Genomic DNA, 21,214 nt, shown 5'->3' on the forward strand with positions numbered 1-21,214 from the left:
CTGCGCGGCTCCCCAATCCCTCGCGCGTCTTTGGGGCTCCCCCTCGAGCGGCCGGAGAGGGAGGGAGGCTGAGGCGCAGGCGCAGTGGCTGCCTGGCTGGGCGCTCACTTAGGGGAGCGAGGGAGGGAGAGCCGTCAGCCCGCCTGTGGCCCATGACGCCGAGGCCCTCTTGGGAGGGGCCCTGAGTGGCCCCCGTTGCCAAGACAACCGAGCCCCCCTCGCCTTCCCTCAGGGAAAAAGGGAGGGAAGAAGGGCAGCAGCAAGCCCTTCCTCCTCCTCCTCCTCCTCCCACAGCCGTCCATATTGGGGTGCAGGGAGAAGGAACCAGGGGGAATAATAGTAATAATTACCACTATTAGTAATATTAATTAATTAGTAATCGCCTCACAATAATAAATACTGTACGTTCCCAAACGAATTCCGAAACCCTTCCCCTGACTCAGCCGTCTTGCCCTGCTCTCTCTTCCTCCAATTCACTCCCAATTACTTACTATTGGCGCTGAATGACAATTTACTTTTGATTCTTGGGACTGAATCCCAATTTATTCTCAATTATTGGGAGTGAATCCCAATTTATGCCCAACGATTGAAACTGAATCCTAATTTACTTGCAATTCTTGTAAGTGAATCCCAGTTTACGTCCAACTATTGGGACCGAATCCCAATTTACTTTCAGTCCTTGGGATTGAATCCCAATTTATTCTCAACTGCTAGGAGCAAATCCCAATTTACTTTCAGCTATAGGGACTGGATTCTAATTTACTCTCAACTGTTAGGAGCAGATCCCAATTTACTCCCAACTATTGTGACTGAATGACAATTTACTTTCAATCGTTGGGACTGAACCCCAATTTACTCTCAACTGTTAGGAGTGAATCCCAGTTTATGCCCAACTATTGGGACTGAATCCCAATTTATTCCCAACTATTGGGAATCAATCCCAAATTTTCTCCCAGTTCTTGAGAACAATTCCCAATTCCTGGGAACAAATTCCAACTTACTCTGAACTACTAGTTATTCGGAGTGAATCCCTATTTACTCCTCCCTTTCTCTTTCTGCTCCCAGAGGAAGATTTTTATTTCTCTGGCCTCCTCTATTGCCCTGCATGGCCCACTAACTGCAGCCCCCCCCCCCCCAAAAAAAAAGTCACACACAACAACAACCACCCAACAACAAATTTCCTTTGCACTCTTTGCACGAGGAGCTCTTTCTTCCCAGGCCCCCCAAAACAGCTGTTCAGAGCCTTCCTAGGGACCCTAAAATAAAAGTTAAAGAGTCCAAAGCCTTCCCAGGAGCCCCCAAACCCAAAAGTTAAGGGGTTCAGAGCCTTCTCAGTGGCCCCAAAAAATTAAAGCCAAAAGATCCCACAGCCTTCCAAGGGACCCCAAAACAAAAGCTCACACCTTTCCCAGGGACCCCAAAAACAAACTTCAGAGTCCAGAGTCTTCCCAAGGACCCCAAAAGGAGTTCAAACCCTTCTCAGGAACCCTCCAAAACAACAGTGAAAAGAGCCCAGACCTTCCCAGGGACCCTCCCCAAAACAAAAGTTAAAGAGTCCAAAGCCCTCCCAGGAACCTCAAAACCCAAAAGTTAAGAAACCTTCCCAGTGCCCCCCCAAAAAAGTCGAAAGAGCCCAGAGCCTAGTTCCAAGGGACCCCAAAACAAAAGTTCACACCTTTTCCAAGGACCCCCCCCCAAAACTTCAAAGTTCAGAGCCTTCCTAAGCCCCCCCAACAAAAAGGAGTCCAGAGCCTTCCCAGGGACCCCCAAAAACACAACCCCAAAGAGTCCAGCCCTCTTCCCTTGCCTTGAATCCGGACTAGTGCCAGGAGGCGAGGGAGGAGGGCGTGTGCATGGCAGAGGAGGAGGAGGAGGAGGAAAGGGAAATGTTGGTGTCTCCTTCTCCCTGGAAACGCTGGGGCAGGGACTGAAGCAGCCAAGGGGGAGAAAGTTTCCTGGCCTGGAGGCGCCTGGGCTGCAAAGGCAAGGGATGCTCTTGGCGGAGGAGAGACACAAGGAGGAGAAGCAGCAGCAGCAATAGCAGCATTGGGCTGCTCTGGTGCCGCATTGTGTTTGCTGAGCCTCCTCCTGGGCGGCGGGGGCTCAGTAGCATCCTACCAAGAAGAGGAGGAGGAGGAGGAAGCAGCAGCAGCAGCAGCAGCCTCTCTGCAAAAGCAGGCTCTCTCTCCCCCCCATTTCTCTTTTCATTCCCTCCTTCGCCCACTTCTCTCTTCCTCTTCCTCAGTGCAATGTGAAAGCTTTGCACCACTCAACAACAACAATAACAACAGCAGCAGCAACAGCAGCAGCAGCAGCAGCAGCAGCCCAAGGAATTGGAGGAGCCTCAGCCTGGTACATGCATCCGATAATCATCTTCTCCTACAAAATGGATTTCAGCCAGAACAATCTGTTCGGTTACATAGAAGACCTGCAGGAACTTACCATTATCGAAAGGCCGGTGCGCAGGAGCTTGAAGGTACCTTTGTTGGTTTATTTTGTTGTTGTTATTATTATTGTTATACATTTTCTGAAGATGCCAGCCACAGATGCAGGTGAAACGTCAGGGCTAAACTCTTCTAGAACATGGCCACATAGCCCCAAAACCCCACCAAAAACTATATATATATATATATATATATATATATATATATATCTCCTGCCCTTCTCTCAAGACTGGGACTCAGGGCGGCTTACAACATTAAAGAAACACCATACAGTTAACAACATACAAAAACAATAAGTTAAAATAGGATTTAAATTACTACAATAAATACTACTGTAATTTTGTTCAACACTACAAACCCTTTTCTCTCCCACCCCTCTTTCAAATCCCAAACGCAGGTTTTTCTCCCCTCCCTTCTCTCTCTCTCTCTCTCTCTCTCTCTCTCAGACTGGGAGCTGTTAAGCCAAGGATGCCTTTAGAATCTGCTCTGCTGCTTGTTTTAAATTAGAAAGATGGGTTTTGCACAGATAAGGCTTTCTGAATTCCTCTGAGCAATCCATGGCTTAACATGCTTTCAGAAATGGGGTTTGAGATGGGGGAGAGGGAAGTCAATCCTAGGTACTAACTCTTTGACTTTCATGGTTATATAATTTAGGATCTATCTTTTTCTTGGTTGTAGGGCTATAAAGTACATTAAACAAACAAAAGCTGTTGTACATTAAGGAGTGGACTGTACAATGTTAGCAGAGAATCTGAGGATTAAAAACCAAAGGCCTGGAGTCAAAACCATCTACTGTACCCTGGAAGAGTTCATGGACCCCCAGGAGACTGTTCTGGCTTAAAATTTACAGCCTGTCATTTTGGTTTGGAAAATGAGGAAGGGGCCAGTGGGAAGCACATGCTCTGCATGCACAAAATACTGGATTCAGTCCTTGCCATCCCCTCTCGCTAAGCCAAGAAGAAGCCTTATCTGAGACTTTGGTGAGCTGCTGCTGGTTGGTTATAGAAATAGATAGTTCTGGGCTAAATGGATCAATGCTCTGACTCATATAAAGCAGCTTCATAGCCAATTAAGCAGGAACACTTCAATTCGTTTCCTGTTGGCGTCTCTTTAATTCCACGTACTCTGCTTTAACTTACTTGTCTTCTGGGCAGTAATACATCATTATCACAGTCGTTCCAGGTGCACTTGCTCTGGAGTAAATCACACTGATCCTGATGCCTAACAGTGTAATCGTATGCATCGGTTGGATTCGGATTTAATCACACTTAGAGTAAACCTACTGACAATAGTAGGACAAGTTAGTTAGGAATAACTTCAGCCCTACTTATTTAATTAGTCTATTTTAAGCATGGTTAAGTCTGGACCCAACCTTACGCTATACAGTACACATGTAAGTCCCATTGAGTCACTAAAAGGCTCACTCCCACATATGTGTGTATGGGATTGCAGCCTAAGTATCGCAATGATTTTGGCTTTAGAATGTCAGGATAGAGGCAATGTTTAATATCCCAAGCCCATGTTTTTAATTTCTAAATAATATTTGTTTGTGTTTCTCACTTGACAGACACCTGAAGAAATAGAGAGACTAACAGTTGATGAAGAACTGAATGATATTGAAAGGGCCGTTTATCTGCTCAGGTATTCCTTCAGAAACTGTTGTGGAATTTTTTGTTTGTTTTAGATGGTACACTTTAAAATTTAAATGTTCCCATCCCCGCACTCCATGTATTTCCCTTTTTGGGTTGGAATACCACTACAGAAGGAAGACTTGAATAGTGTGCGATAGTAACAATCGATGAAACTTGCATGCATAATGTAGAAAAGAAATGTGCTTGCACAGCAACATTTTCTTGACTACATTGGCTGCCGTGGTGTAAATTAATGGTGTTATCAAAACAACAAAAATTAAGTATTTTTGTATTCATAGTAAAACTTGCACTATGATTATGCAGCCTTTGAGTTAATTGTCTGCCTCAGAAAATATAAAGTGACTAACATTTAAGAAAATTTGTTTGTTAGGGCCTGAGAGATTCAAAGCAGCAGATAAAACTGACAATTAATAATACCTAGCTTTTAAAAATCTCATACCCTTCTTCCCATTAGCTTCAAATGCCTATACTTAGCAGCTGTGTAACTGCCTAGAACGTTAACTGTCCAGAACTTAGATTTCTTTTGATTTTCATGTAGATGTCATCTTTGAAGGAGGTGCAGTGGCTGAAGGATTTTGATTTAAATTTGCACTTTTATACAATGCTCACTAATTGAAGTGCCAGCTGTAAGCTTCCTTTCAATCTGATAGGCTATTTTTAGAGCACTCAAGATCCACATCTTTTTCTTTAAAATGCAATGTGTACTCTTCAGATATTGGATGTGTCACTCTTCTAAGCCAGCACTTTTGCCAACTTGGTTTATATTTATATTAGCTCCTATCCAGTAATATACCTGTTATCTTCAACTGCATTCAAGTCGACCTCGACTTACTGGCAACCCTATGAATGAGACATCTCCAGGATACCCTATCCTCAACTCTGCTCAGCAGATTTAGGGCTGTAACTTCATAGAATAATAGAATTGGAAGAGACCGCAAGGGCCATCTGGTCCAACCCCCTGCCATGCAGGAAATCCAAATCAAAGCATCCCCGACAGATGGCCATCCAGCCTCTGTTTAAAGACCTCTAAGGAAGGAGACTCCACTACACTCCCAGGGAGTTTGTTCCACTGTCGAACAGCCCTTACTGTCAGGAAGTTCCTCCTAATGTTGAGGTGGAATTTCTTTTCCTGCAGCTTGCATCCATTGCTCCGGGTCCTAGTCTCTGGAGCAGCAGAAAACAAGCTTGCTCCCTCCTTCAATATGACATCCCTTCAAATATTTAAACAGGGCTATCATATCACCTCTTAATCTTCTCTTCTCCAGGCTTCCTTGATGGAGTCTTTCCATCTGTAATGTGGTCTTCCTCTTTTCCTTCACCCTTACCAAACATTATTGTCTTTTCTAGTGAGTCATGTCTTCTTATGATATGGCCAAAGTATGACAGCTTCAATTTAGCCATTTTGGTTTGTAAGGAAAGGTTCAGGATTGATTTGTTTTAGGACCTATTTTTTTGTCTTTTTAGCAGTCCATGGAATCTGCAAAACTTTTCCAGCACCACATCTCAAATGAGTTGATATTTTTCCTGTCAGCTTTCTTCCCTGTCCAGCTTCAACCATACATAGTGATGGGAAATACAGTGACATAGACAATCCAAACTGAATTGATATATCTTTGCACTTTGGGATCTTGTGTAGTTCTTTCATAGTTGCCCTTCAGAGTCCTAGTTTTCTTCTGATTTTTTTTTACTGTGATCTCCATTCTGATCAGTGATTGAGGCAAGATGTGGAAAAACTTAACTATTTCAGTTTCTTCACTGTTTACCTTAAAGTTATATAAATCATCTATGGTTATCATTTTACTAATGGTTAGCAGTCAACCTGCATTAGCACTTTATTCCTTGACTTTCTTCAGTAATAGTTCCAGGTCTTCACTTTTTTTGCTAGTAGTATGGTGTCATCTACATACAGTATTTTAAATTGTTGATGTTCCTTCCTCTGATTTCCATACTTCTGTCCCTGAATCTAATCCTACTCTATGTATGATATTTTCAGCATACAAGTGGAACAGATAGGGTGATAGAGTGCAGCCCTGCCTGACCCCTTTTCTGATTGGAAACCATTCTGTTTCTCCATATTCTGTTCTAACAGTAGCCTCTTTCCTGGGTAAAAGCTATTCATCAGGACCATCAAATGTTGTGGCACACCTAGCTTGCACATCTGGCATTTCTCATTCCATATATGATAGAAGTCTTTGGTGTAGAATTTTGGTGATGATTTTGCTTGCATGAGAAATTAATGAAGTGGTCCAGTGGTTACTACAGTCTTTTGTATTTCTGGTTTTGGGGACAGGAATGCATGTTGAGTGTTTCCAATCTTTGGGCCATTGTTTTGTTTTCCATACTTGTTGACAGATTTTAGTTAGAACTAGAGTTGATTCTATCTCTGTAGACTGAAGCAGTTCTATTGCTATGCCATCTGTTCCTGGTGATTTATCCTCCCAAATGCTCTGAATGCCGCTTTTACTTCACTTTCTAAAATTTGAGTTTTGTCTTCATATGGTTCTATTTCAAATGAATCTTTTATATTTTCACCTCTTTTATATAGTTCTTCTCTTTTCCACTGTCTTTTTACTTAATCTTCATCATGTATTGTGTCCCCCTGCTGACTGTAGAGCATCCCCACTCTTGGTTTAAATTTCTCTTTGATTTCTTAGATTTTGTGAAAGAGGTCTCCTGTTTTTTGTTTGTTTTTTGTTACCTACGTCTTTCTCTCTGCATTTTATTATAGCAGTTCTCCTTATCCCAGCACACTAGTCATTGAACAGTTGCATTCAGGGTTCTGGTTCTATATGTGTTACCTTTAATTTTTGCCTCTCGTCTATCTTTTGCTGTTTGAAGAGTTTTGTTTGTCAATCATGATTCTTTTTCTCTTTGGCTACAGATAGCATATTTCTGCATTTCTTGTTGGCAGTGACCATAGTTCAGTCCATAGTTCATTTGGTTCCCAATGAATTAAATTTGATAGTGCAAATCTATTTTTCAACAGAAAAGAAATTTCCTGTTCTGTTAGATACCAAAGTGCATCTTTAAGTTTTGGCCACTGTGTCTTTTCATACAATGTTAGCATATTGAAATACTACACACTGCAGATGTTGGCAAGGAATTCTGTGCATGTGAGTGAGTGGGATGGCAGAATTGGGAAGAGTGTGTGTATCAGCCCCTGTTAGCATACTACTAGCCCTTTAACAAGCTGGTAATGAACTTGCTGTAAATAAGAAAACCATGTCTTGCTCTGAACAATTTTTCCCCAAAGTATTTTTTGTTAAAAGTAATTTCCCCCAATCTGTATACATTTTTTTTGAGGTGAGGTGGGGAGTGGGTATCAAATTTTTGTATGTTTTCATTGGGGGTGCTTTGCAGAACAGTGTCTGTTTGTCAGCTAGTGTAATAAAAGCCATCTTTTTGATAGCCATAAATGACTCATTCCCAACACCCACCTTTTTCTTAGTGTTTGGTCAGTCTGAGGATGCAAGGCAGGATTCTGTTGCTTTATGTGCCTCCAGAATAAAATAGGTGTCCGTCTGTTTATAATGAAGAACAAGGATAATGCTTTTACACTTTTTTGGCATTTAGGCCTTTAGGTGTTTAGATTATTAAGAGTCTTATTACTTGAGAGTTTAATAATTGCTGAGCTAGCAAAAGAGTGTTGAAGATTGATCTGTATGGCTTTTGTCTTTGATTTTTAGTTTAGTTTTGTGGTCTGCTTGATGTTTTCATTTCCTTCTGCTTTACCTTCAGATTTATTTGAGGCAATAATAGATATTTGATATCTGTTAAATTGTATTGTGATATGGTGTGGAAGACAAGCTGATTGAACCATTTACTTTTCCAGTACTCTGCTTGAGATGTATGCATTTCATCTTTAACTCCTTTTACTTTCAAGCCATATAGTCATAGAATCATAGAATTGGAAGACACTACAAGGGTCATCCAGTTTATCCCCCTGCCATGCAGGAAAACACAATCAAAGCACTCCCAACGGATGGCCACCCAGTGAAATGTCTGTAGTGTTCAGTTGGGGATAAAGCAATCCTTAAAAACTCTCAATATATTATAATTTAGGAAATAGATCTGCTCCTTTTACATTTCCTTTCTTTCTGATAGTGATGTTGAGCTTATCTTCCAGTCTATTAGTTCCCACCTCCACCCCTAAATATATTCCATGGTATGTGGACTACATACCATGTAGACAGACTACATTTTTCAAAAGAAGCCTTTCAGTAACTCCTGGGAGGAAAACAGACATAACTTGGGTCCAAAGCACATTGCAGAAATAATCCAATTTAAGACCGCTTTAACTGCCCTGGCTCAATGCTAGCAAATTCTGAGAACTGTAATTTTGTGAGACATTAAGGCGGGTTACAGACCGACGAAAAGCGGCGCTCTGCCGCCGGTTGATGCGTCCAGGAACCACAGCAGCCAAACTGCGCAGTTCCTGGACGCAGCGAAGAAGAAGCGCCAAAATGGCACTTCTTCTTGCACCCTGGATGGGATGCCGTGAGGCGCTACTCGCGGCGTCTCATCTGGGGCGCGACGTACAGATGCTATGCATCCGATATGTCAAAATGGCAGCGCCCGTGTGTATAGGGCGCCACCACTATTATGCCCCCGTCACGTGCTAGGAGTGAGGCCGGTATGGACGCTAGGTCCTCGGCCAACCCCTAGCACGTGACGGGGACGCCACAAAGGCCCGTTTGTAACGGGCCTTAGACTCCTCTGTCAGAGAGCTCTGATTCCACAATAAACTACAATTCCCAGGATTCCCTATCACTGAGCCAGGTCTCAAACTGGATTATTTCTGCAGTGTGTTTTGGACCTAAGCTTGATAAGGTCAGTTGAAGCCTAGCACCATGACTAATTTTAAAATGTGTATACATGCCTGCATGTTGTGCCGCTGCTTAGATCCTTCTTATGGAGGGTCTTTATTTGAGGTCTTGAAGTTCACTGATGGGTTTGGGGGTCATATGGAATGCCCCAAATTCTGTCTTTCTTGATTTGTTGAGAATGCCAACAGACCAGCTCTCAATCGCTTGGTATTCAGCAAAATGGAGTCAAATGGAGTCCATCTGTTAGGAGCATGGCTGGAACCCACTTGTCTTAATTCCAGCTCTAAGTGGAGAGTACATGAAGCAGGCCTACCTTAAGCCTCATGAGAACAGGGGCCAGTCATGAGAGTTCTGGGTTCCTGTAAGATCTCAAATCTCATGGGAACCTGGAACTCTTGTGAGATCCGCAGTGGGCTGTGTGCTGTGTACTATGCCAAGTATGTACTAACCAGTCTTGAGCTGCCTGGGAATGGAGGAGGTTGTCCTATATCAGGGTTTTAAAAACCCCTCACAACCCTAGCAGCTACACAAATATTTTTTTTAAAAAAATTAATTTTTTTTTCCCCCCCCCCCCCCCCCCAAATCCAGTTGTTAGCAATAAATATTGCGGCCTAAATCAGGGATTTGAGTTGTGCAGTCCTCCATACCCTTCATCATTGGCTGCATTGGGGAGGCAATTTAACAGCATCATACTCCAAACCCTTGCTTAAATCCAGTAGTTAATCCAAGCTAGACAGACAATAGGAGCTTGGCATGTTAACATTTACAAAATTATTGATTCAGTAGGCCTAATCTAGTTGGAGTTACCAATTGGATTTAAACCCATGAAATTGGGGGCAGGGGTCACATGCTTGAAAAGCTTGTTGTTGTTTTTATCATTATCATCAGCCCATCTCTGGGACTCAAAGTGGCTTACAGCATTTAAAGCAAACACAGTCATAATGGCATATTAGTACCGTTCTAATCCAAACATCAGTCTTTAAGTACCATACCAGTCCTTACACTGGATATTATTTATTCCTATCTAACATGTCCTGTCTTTTTTGTGTTTTTGCATGAACTAATTTTGTTTGGTTTTCTGAAACTTCCTATTTTCTATTAGTTTGCTAATGTTGTCACATGTTGGTTGATTACCAACAGCATTCTATTGGCTTGATAACTTTTTTGCTTTTGGATTTGTTACATTTTTATTTTCTAGTATTTTTACATTTTATTGTTGTTATGGACTGAGTCACACTGTGGCCCAGAACTCAGGTTCTACATGTGGTATGGCAAGAATGACCTTTGGAGTGGCAGGCCACTGTGCATATGAACTATTTAGAATTCAGATTTAATCATTTATTAGCTTATGAAAGTAGGTATAGCTCATATGATCCATCTGTTCCCTATTCTACAGCCATATAAATCTTACAAGCCTAAGGATTGTTGCCTTGCTCGAAACTTATTCATGCAGAAACTACACTTTGGGGTGCTTTGGGAACTGGTCCAAGGTGAACAGATTGCTACTATTTACCACTGTCAGCCTATAATCTGAGTAGAGTGTGCAGATGACAGACTAATGATGCTGTATACTGTCACCTTTCTCCAAATTAGGCCCAAGGCAGTTCACAAAAGATGCTTAAAAACAACAACAATAAAACAGTACAATTTTAAAACACAGTTAACATACCATATTAATATAATAAGTTAAAAATGTAAAATCCTTAAAAATATTAAGCTAAAAATATAAAATAATTAAAAACCTACTGAAGTAAATACCAGAATGCTTGAACAGTGGTTTTTTAAAAAAATTATTTTTGCCTGCCAGCAAATGGAGAGTGGAAAGGGGGCCAGCCTAGCCTAGTCTCCTGTGGGAATACCAAGGGGGGGGGGGGGAGCAGCCACAGAGAAGGCCCTCTTTTGTGTCCTCATCAAACAAGCCTGTGATGGTGGTTGGACTGAGAGAAAGCCTTCCACTGAAGATCTTAGGGTTCTGGAAGATTCATATGGGGAGATAGTCTTTCCAATAGTGTGGACCTAAACTGCATAGAGCTTGCTTTATAGGTCGTGACCAGTACTTTGAATTGTGCTGGTAGTCAATGAAATTGTTTTGAAAAGGGAGTTATATGCTCCCTATAACTGGCCCTGGTCAGCATTCTGGCCACTGCATTCTGAACTCACTGAAGTTTCTGAACAGTTTCCAAAGACAGTCCCATGTAGAGTACATTACAGTAATCCAAACAAGATGTAATCAAGACATGTTTCACTGTATCCAGACCTGATGTCTGGAATGAGTGCAGCTGGGGAACTAGTTTTAACTGCAAATGCAATTGCCACTGCTGAAACCTCGGCATCCAGGCTCAGAGTTGAATCCAGGAGAATACCAAAACTACAACCTGAGATTTCAGGGGGTGTCCAGCACAGGTAGATTCCTTGTTCCCTGATCTGTTTTTCAACTGACCAGAAGCACCTTTGTCTTGTATGGATTAAGTTTCAATTTGTGTGCCCTCATCCAGTCCATTACTGACAACAGATGTTAGTTCAGCATGGAGATAACATCTTTGGAATCAGTTGGGAAGGAGAGATAGTATTCAGTGTCAACAGCATACTGGTGACACCAAACTCCTAAACTCCAGATGGCCTCTCCCAGCAGTTTCATATAAATATAAAACAGCATGGGGGGCAGCACAGAACCCTGAGGGATTCCACAGACCAATGGCAAGGGCATCTAACAGGGCTCCCCCAGCACCACCTTCTGTGTTTGCCCCTCCAAGAAAGACTGGAACCACCTCATAATATTGCCCCCAAGCTCGTTCTCAGTAAGCCACCATTGTCAATGGTATCAAAAGCTGTGGAGGGGTCCAGCAGAACCAACAGGGACATAGTCCCCCTGTCCAGTTACCCTTGTAGCTCATCCACCAAGGTGACCAAAGTTGTCTTTGTCCTATAACCAGGACTGAAGCCGGGTTGAAATGGATCTAGATGATCTGTTTCATCCAGAAACCCCTTGAGCTGGGAGTTCACTTATGCTCCAGAACCTTACCTCAAAATGGTAGGTTGGACACTGGTAGATAATTATACAAAATGGTGGGATCTAAGGAGGTCTTTTTTTTTAGTAATGGTTTCACTGACATTTATACTTATTTTTCCTACAAAATAAGTAATGATTTATATTTTATTTTGAAGCTCCAAATACTTTAGTGTGAAATGTGTACAGATAAATTTTATTTCTCAGTTGCTGAAGAGTACACATGTGAAAGTAATTTGGCAGCCCCAATGGTTTGCTTGATAGAATAATGGATCTTTTGTGTCCCTTTTGTTACTCTGATTACATGTTTTATAAAGCTAGAAAGGAATGCTATTAAGTTACTGAATTATCTATTTGTTAGTATCTGCATCCCATTTTTGACTAAGGCTAGATGATAGCATTTTGAAAGGATTTTAACACTGGTGAGAATTGTGTTTTTATCATTCTCACGTTATTTTTATGGTCCTTTATAAAAAAATTTATCAAGACAAGTAAAACACATTTTTCTGAATACTAAAAATAAAAACCCTAAATTTAAATAAAACTCTTTAGTTGAAAAATACTTTAAATATGAATGTAAATCTATAGTTTAGTTCTATAATAAAATGCCATATACAGTATCTTTTAATAATATCTTTTATTAATGCTTGGATATCTTATAGTTGTATATCTGTAAATTAACTGGTGTTTAAAGTGAAATTATGTGAGGGTTGACATGGTGTAGTAGTTTCAGTGTTGGACAAGGACTTTGGGAGGCCTCCATTCACCCTCTGCTGAAGCATAGAAACCCACTTAGTGTCTTTTGGTACCATAAATCACATTTTCTGAGCCTAACAGAAAGGAAATAGTAAATGTCCTCTGAATAAAATTTGGCAAGAAAAACCTAGGATAGGGTCTTTATGAGAACCAATGTGGTGTAATAGTTTGAGTGTTGGACTATGACTCTGGAGCCCAGGGTTCAATTCCCTGCTGGGCCATGAAACCCATTGGGTGACCTTGGGAAGTCACATTTTCTCAGCCTCAGAAGAAAGCAATGACAAACCTCTGAACAAATCTTTCCAAGAAAATCCTATGATAAGTTCTAGGGTTGCCATAAGTCAGAATTGACTTGTAGGCACACGACAATAAAAGGGTATGGCCTCAAACAGATGGGCCAAAAGAAGCGGTTCCAGTCCACTTTAGGGGTATGACATTTAGATGACGCATGTCCCAGAAGCATCTGGGAACAGCTCTGTGGCTTCTCTAAGGGGGGGTAAAGCTGGATTAAAAAGAGCCAAAAATAAACCTCCTTAGCTGGGGAAGTGTGCGCCTTTGACCGTGCATATACACACCCCAATATGAGACCAGTCCAAAGGAGCTGTCCATGCCAACCCTAACCTTAAACCGGCATATGGTGCAGGTGTGCATTTAAAAAGGACGAGCTGGCGATTGGGGTGGCAATGCAAACAAGGGAAAGTATGACACCTCCAATGGCAGTATGTACAAACCAGACAGTCCAAGAGGGGGCATGGGGTGAAGTGGGTTGAAAGGGGTATGTAAGGCGGTGGGGGGCAGGATTTTGTATTGCTAGTGTTTTACTGGGCACATCTCTGCTCCGATGGCAGGGTTGCAGGTGTGATTGTGTGTACGATCAAAGGGGGCAGCTATCCAGTGGGATGGCATCTAGGCAGAAATCTGTCGCCAGTGGTGTGTTTGTGCAATGATGTGCAGGGATGGTGGTGGTGGTGGGGAATTAAAAAAACATACCCTGCAGCCTGTGGGAAGGGCGCTCACACCCTGCGACATATTGGACACAAGTGTGTTCCAACAAATTCTCTCTTGTAGGCACAAATCCACAAACATGTTTCACAGATGCTTCAAATTTTACTTCACAGAATTCACAGGTTCCCACCACCTAAATAAACTCTACAATCAAAGGCAGTCTCTAGTTTCTTCACTGAGATTTCTCTTCGACCTCTCCCTTCTGAGTGGACCACGTCTCCAGGGTTTCTGTTTCTTCCTTGCTTCTCTTGCTGAACCTCGGACTTTGTTTTCTCTGTTCAGTCTATAACTCCCACCACTCTCCTTGTAGTGTTCCTTCCTCTTTCTGGCCAAGCAGCTTTTCTCTCAGTGATGGCCCAGCTCTTAGCAACCCAGGCTTATCTTGCAAAGACCCTCAGTGTATCTCACTCCCAGGACTCCTAATTACCTTCTCTGGCCTTGTCCCGACCGCCTCTTCGCATCCATCTCTTCCGCCTCTCGCCCTCCTCCCCACGTTCGCCTCTCCCTGACCTTTTATCCCCCTCCCCCAAGTCCACAGCCCTTCCTCCCAGGCTTCCCCTGGGTCCTCTCTTCTCTCCTGTTGCAGTTCTGCCCGATCAACCCTCCCCTCGCCCTCCCCTCCCTGACTACATAGCCATAGCTGATGACAGGCACACCTGACCGTCGCATTCACCTGATTCCTCATCTGAAATGACGAGTCAAGAAGCACGCCCTTTGAGGAGAGCGTGAGCCCCTCTAGGACTGGAGATTGCAGCCCAATACCTGATTTGGGGGCCCCTACCTCCGTTTTGTCTGGATTCATCTTGAGCTTGTTTTCCCTCATCCAATCCATTACTGCCTGAAGACACTGGTTGAGGGGAGAGATGCTATCTGTCGTTGTCGCTGATGACCGGGACATGGAGAAATACATTTGGTTATCATCAATGTACTGATAACACCCGGCCCCATATCCACGGATGATTTCTCCCAGCGGCTTCATATAAATGTTAAATAGCATCGGGGACTGGATGGCGCCTTGAGGGACCTCACAGTTAAGCTCTGTTTTTGAAGAACAACTGTCCCCGAGCATCACCCTCTGGAATCTGCCCGAGAGGAAGGAGTGGAACCACTGCAAAGCAGTGCCTCCAATTCCTAGCTCTCAGGCCCTCCAAGAGGATGCCATGATCTATTGTATCGAATGCTGCTGAGAGGTCTAGAAGCACCAACATGGTCATGCTCCCTCTGTCAATGCCTAGACGAAGGTCATCAGTTAGATCGACTATGGTAGTCTCCACTCCATACCCAGTCCTGAAGCCCGTTTGAAATGGATCAAGAAAATCAGCTTCATCCAAGACCACTTGGAGCTGAAGAGCAACTGCCCTCTCGATCACCTTACTCAAAAATGGTAGATGAGAAACAGGCCTATAATTTTTCATGTCCAGAGAGTCAAGGGAGGGTTTTTTTCAAGAGCGGTCTAACGATCACTTCTTTCAAGGAAGATGGTGTATGGTATATGGTATATAGAAATGGTACAACATATATCATTTCACACACACACACCTAGCAAAAATTATTGTTAGTCATAGTGCTGCAGATGTGCTGTAGCACACCAACTTTAGCTTTGTCATCTGTTCCTCAAAAGCAGAGTTACAACTTGTTTTTCCCCCTTAATAAAAGCTAAGATTATAAGGAGGTGAAATTATAATAGGAGACTATTCTAAAAACAATTTGTTAGTTAAGACATTCTTGTAGGGAAAATATATATAGCCTATGAGATTTTCCTATTCTTTGATTTGACTTTCATTTGTTTCACCTTGTTATTAACAGCCTGCTCCATATGTATTTTGAAGAGCCAATTTAGCCTCTGAGACAATCTAATTGTAATACATGCCCTAATAAAACTTTCCCTTTGGGGCTTACCTGCTGATTTGGGAGAGCCTCAATACATTTATTTTCTACTACCTGTCATGTGTATTTCCTCAACCCTAAAATCAATCTAAGAAGACTTTATCCTTTTAAAGATTAACATAACATTTGTTTGGAAGGAAGCCTCTTGGGATATTTTGCCTTCTTATTAAAGATGTTGAAGGAGAAACTGTACATTGTTCAGTTATTCTATGAGGAATCATTAGAAATGTCACTCAGAATAACAAAGAGGATGTTTATCTGGTCATACATTTATGACCCAAGATCATGTCATGAATATTGTGCTTCAAATAATCCAAATACTATAAGCAGTTCCCCCCTCTTAGCTCTTGTAACAGAAATGGACCACTTTCCTTATGGACTGTGGCTTTTTAGCTCAAAAAGGGAAAGTAATTAAAAATGAAGGGGTTATAAAGTACACCCAATATAAACCTACCTAGAACTTGAGATCCATAACAGAGGCCCTTTTTCTCACTTCCACCACCTTCACAGGTATGGTTGATGGGAACACAAGAGAGGTCCTTGGTGGCTGCTCATACACTTTTCAACACTTTTCCCGAGGGAGGCTAGACTGGCTCCTTCCTAGCTGTCCTTCGTTTGGCAGGCCAAAATGTTTTTTTTTTTTTTCATTCAGATAAGCATTTAGAATTGAAAAGGGGCTATAAGTGCAGCACTGATTGTCTTGTTTATTGTGGTTAAAATCTTTTAGAGTTTTTTTTTAAGAGAATGGGGTTCCTAGTTTAATTTGGTGTTGATGTGGTTTTTTGTATGCTTTTAATTGTAATGTATTTAATGTGTAAGCCACCTTGCATCTCAGTCTTGGGAAAATATGGAATGTATGCAAATAAAGGTGGTGATGATGATAGATGGTGATAACAGACTGCCAATGTTTGTTTTGTCTCCATTTCTTTTTTCTTTTTAATTATTTTTTATTGATTTTCAAGTCTTTATAAGATAGTCAAACATTACAGTGCAACATAATAACAAATATAACAATAACCGTAGGATATGATGTTACTCAGTGATTATCAGTTTGCAGGATTCGGTGAATGGGATTCATCGGGAGTCAGTTCAGTCTTTGCATTGAGTTGAAAATGGTCCTTCCATAAGTTGCTGTGAGAGTGTGGAGGTTGGAGGTGGTGTGAAGGTTCATTTACAAATTCTATAAAAAGCCTCCAATTTTCATAAAAAGTGTCATTTTGAATGTCTGTTACAAAGTCTCATTGCAGTGGAAATTTTTTCCATTAACAATAGGTTCCATACCCTTTCCCACCAACCTTCAATAGATGGATCCCTGTGGCGGGTTACACACCGCCATTAAAGTACGGAGTCAGTCCGTACTAGGGTTAGGAAGGTGCGGTGCTTCCGCACCCCCCTAACCCTAGTACGGATTGAGTCCGTACAAAATGGCAGCTCCCCTTCCACATGGGGGCTGCCATGACGACGTCATGACCGCGCCGCCTCTATACGGGGCGGTGCGGACGTGACGTCGTCGGTCCGTGCCAGGGCGTTTAGCGCGCCCTTTCTGCGGACCAGGAAGGAGCTCCGTTTCGGAGCTCCTTCCTGGTTTGTGGCACCGCTTTGCGTCGCTGGGCGCAGCCTTCAGACAGCTGCGCCCAGCGAAGCAAGGGAGAAAGGGGCCAAGCGGCCCCTTTCTCCTTCACCCCGCCGCCACGGGGTGTCCTTGGGGCTTGAAGCCCCAAGGACACCCCTTTTCAGGCTGCGGAGAAGCGGCGTTTTGCTGCTTCCCCGCAGCCTGAAAAGCGGCGGATCAGGGCCTCAGCGGCTGCCGTTCTGGCAGCTGAGGCCCCAATACACCAGGGAAAGGGCCAGGTACAGCCCGCCCCAAATGGGTGGTCTGTAACCCGCCTGTGTTTCCAGCATTTAGCCACCTCAAGTCTTGCAGCTGTGATGGAAAAAGCAATCAGTGTTCTATACTTAAGCATGGCATTTCTGTCATTAAACATCGAGAGTAAAATCAGGGCCGGGCAAACATACAGTGTTTCACGTGTAATACATGAAATCTGGGGTAGAAGTAGGCGCCAAAATTCTTGTAACTTGAGGCATTCAACCCACATGTGAATATAGGAGCCAGTGTCCTTGCACCCTCTCCAGCAGCTCATTGGGAGACTGTTGTGTCTCCTTTCCTGAGATTGTTCTAGATCCCACAGACATGATGAGCCTGGTGCAGATTAACATTTGAAAAAGCCATGATAAAATAAAAAAGTATAGTTCATAATAATAACAGGCTGCCAATATCTGTTGCGTCCCATTTCTGAGATTGTCCTAGATCCCAGGGCATGATGAGCCTGGGATAGATTAACATTTGAAAAAGACATAGAATAATAAAAAGTGCAATGTGGCAATGAAAGAAAAGAGAGATTTTATGTTTGCTATAATTAATTGTCACTTTTCATGCTGAAAAGAAATTAATTATCACTTCAGAATACATACTTTTGAACTAAGCAAGGGGGAGGAGAGAGGGAAGGACTCATGTGTATGCAGTGTGCATAGGCTGAAAGTATTAGTTATGTTGTCATGCTGGTATGAAGATGAAGCAGTTAATGTTTGGAGGAAGCTCAGAGAAGAGGCTTTTGATACTTATGCAGCTGAGATTTTGGATCACGAAGCTTTGCACTGATGTCAAGCAGTGGATGAATCACCAGCTCACTTGCTTGTCCTGAAATTCTACTGATAATTTTAAACAGTAGAATTCTTCCAATTGTTTTGATTAAGTATCATTTTCAAGATTAGTGGATGTACTAAGATGTTTCTACTCCTTAGTGTGAGTGGTGTTTAAAATGTATGTACACAAACAGATCTGCATTCATACACATGTACGCACATAGTATGCATGCACACATATAACTGTTGTATCCTCTTCAGGAATCCAGCCAGCCAGCTGTTCCCCTTTCCATTCAATTCCTCCTCTTTTCTGGTTTTCTAGTCTTCATCCATCCAAAATTCAGCATTCTGTAGCCATTGAAAATGCTCCAGTTCTTATTGACTGCTTTTATCCCCCACCCAATATTTTTGAGGGGGAGCCTACCAGTAAATATTTTTTGTAGTTCTGGATACACCAGAATATTCTTAAGCTTGCTGATAGCTGCCCGTTGTGTTTGGATGGTGCTCTTTGGTTATTTGAAAGAATGACTATTGCCATTAATATATATATAATATATCATGATATGCAATGTATTTTGTATCAAGATCAAAACTCAAGTACCCCAAAACATATCTAGATGGTTATGAATAGAATTTTCTTTGGCATGTTCAAAATTTAATGTTAACATATGTATCAACACACACACACACACACACACACACACAGAGAGAGAGAGAGAGAGAGAGAGAGAGACATGTATGTATATAGAGAGAGTTAAATGCACTTGAGTAACCTCGACTCAAGGCGATCCCATGCATGAGACCTCTCCAGGACCTCTTCTCCTCCACTGCTCTGCTCAGGTCTTGTAGGCTCAGGCCCTTGGTCTCTCTGATTGAGTCCCTCATTTGGCATGTGATTCTCTCTTTTTCTACTGCTCTCAACCTTTCCTAGCATTATTGTCTTTTCTCACGACTCATGTCTTCTCATGATGTGGTCAGAATACGACAGCCTCAGTTTAGTTATACTGGCTTCCAGGGAGAGGTTGGGCCTGATATGTTTTAGAACCCATTTTTTTTAGTTTATCAGACAAGGGAAATTGGAAGTATAATCCAATGGCAATCCGAACACAATCATGGGGTTTAACGTTATTGCGTGATAGGCTACCACACACAACTTCGGGCAATGGGAAGTCAGTCCGAACACAATCATGGGGTTTCACGTTATTGCGTGAGAGGTGATCACACTCAATTTTGGTCAATAGCAAGCTATTTTCAGGCAATGGGAAGTCAGTTCGAACGCAATTCGAATTCACATAAATTCACTGAACTAGTGAATTCGTGTAAATGTGTTCTGGCCCCACTTTCTTTTCATTCAAAATTAAGAGAAATTCCTCCTATGTGATAAACTCCTTTGTCCTTGGCTGTCCATGGTATCCGCAGCACTCTTCTTCAGCACCACATCTCAAATGAGTTTCCAAATACCTAAGTAAGCTCATCTTCTTCATTTTGCTCATCGCTGGGAGCAGACATCCACCAATGTTTGAGTGGGCAGGATTATGAGGGAAGGTGATACCACTGATTTCATTCAAAAGCCTAAAACTTTCTGCAGTTTCAAATTTCCAGGTCAGTAGAGAAGCACTCTCAGATGCTTCAAGCTATAGAATATTTGCATCAGAAAAGGATTATAGAACTGGTTTCCTCTCAGGAGAGATTTTTAGGCTCTTACTCTCTTCTATTCTTGGTCCCAAAGGGGAAAAAAAGCACTGCAGAACCATTCTGAACCTTCACACAGTCAGTAGCTTTGTGGACAAGTGAAGATTCTGTATGGAAACCTTGCAACCAATTCTGGAAGGGATGCAAGAGAGGAATTTTTGGCATCTCTCAACTTCTGGGAAGACATGCTTACACACTGCAATACACCTGGCACTAAAGAGGTACTTCAGGTTTGCTTACCTGGAGGACCACTTTCAGTACAGGGCCTTCCTTTTCAGTCTGACAGCTTCTCTGTGCGTAGCCTTGGTGGCTCATCTGAGCTTAAGAGGAATGCATGTATATCTGAATGGCCTGATGGTCTGTTCACCTTCTCTGCAGCAGGATGAAGAGGAAGTCTGAATCACCAGGGATTGTCTAGGGCAGTGGTCCCCAAAATCTGCTTTTTAAAGGATTTTGGACTTCAGCTTCCAGAATCCCAGGCTATTGGCCAGTGTGGCTGAGTCTTCTGGGAGCTCAAGTCCAAAATGTCTTAAAGGGCACAGTTTGGGGACCACTGGTCTAGGGTATCATCATTTTGTTATCAACAAGGAAAAGAGCCATCTGAAGCTGCTTCAGTGTCATCACTGTTACTCTGTTACAGATATATTTCTGCATAGGATTTTTTTTTCTCACGACAGTGCTGAGTCAGTCATCAGCATAACTGATGGCATTAGCCAGAGTTTTAGGTCTGATATTGATTTGTTTGGACTTGGTTCCTTGGGCAAGGGTCCATCTGAGGAATCTCCAGTGGTTTCTCCTGCCGTACCAGAATAGGATTGTGAAGAAATAGCACCTGTGACTAAATCTTCCCCACATAGTGAAATGATCTTTGTGTTGATGCCCATTTGGGGCCTGAGGAGAATGGTAGTTATGACTCATGCCAGTTTGTGGGGTTGGGAGGTGCACTGCAATGGGCAAGTGGTGTAAGGCCTGGGAGCATCCAGTGAGATGTCAACTGACTGGAGCTACAAGCAGTGCATTTGGCGCTCCTCAGTCTGCAGTTGGAGGTTCAGGGTAAGCATGTATTCTTCTGGAGGGACAACATAAATAAGTGGCCGGGGGATGAGGATGCAGTTGTAGTTCCTGATGTGAGAGCCAGTGCACTTATTGCACTGGTGAGACTTATCCTTCTATCAGAAGGGAGTATCTGAAGGGTCAACTGAATTATCAAGCTGATTGGCTGAGTAGGGAAAGTCTGTGCTAGAGAGAAGGAGTCTTGAACTGTCTGGTGTTTCATAGGACAGTGCAAGTGTTTGGTGTTCC

The 21,214-nt window shown here is 42.6% G+C and overlaps 1 protein-coding gene across 1 annotated transcript in view; it reads left to right on the plus strand.

Moving 5' to 3' along the window:
• The first annotated feature begins 201 nt into the window (after positions 1-201).
• The window catches only part of PPP4R4 (protein phosphatase 4 regulatory subunit 4), a 158,858-nt gene continuing 137,845 nt past the window's right edge, over positions 202-21,214 (plus strand). Inside the window, 2 exon segments of the mRNA XM_042454785.1 lie at positions 202-2,476; positions 4,012-4,085. Coding sequence (XP_042310719.1) covers positions 2,357-2,476; positions 4,012-4,085 — 194 coding nt within the window. The 5' untranslated portion in view covers positions 202-2,356.

Source organism: Sceloporus undulatus, chromosome 1 (assembly GCF_019175285.1).
Source record: "Sceloporus undulatus isolate JIND9_A2432 ecotype Alabama chromosome 1, SceUnd_v1.1, whole genome shotgun sequence".
Taxonomy (NCBI): domain Eukaryota; kingdom Metazoa; phylum Chordata; class Lepidosauria; order Squamata; family Phrynosomatidae; genus Sceloporus; species Sceloporus undulatus.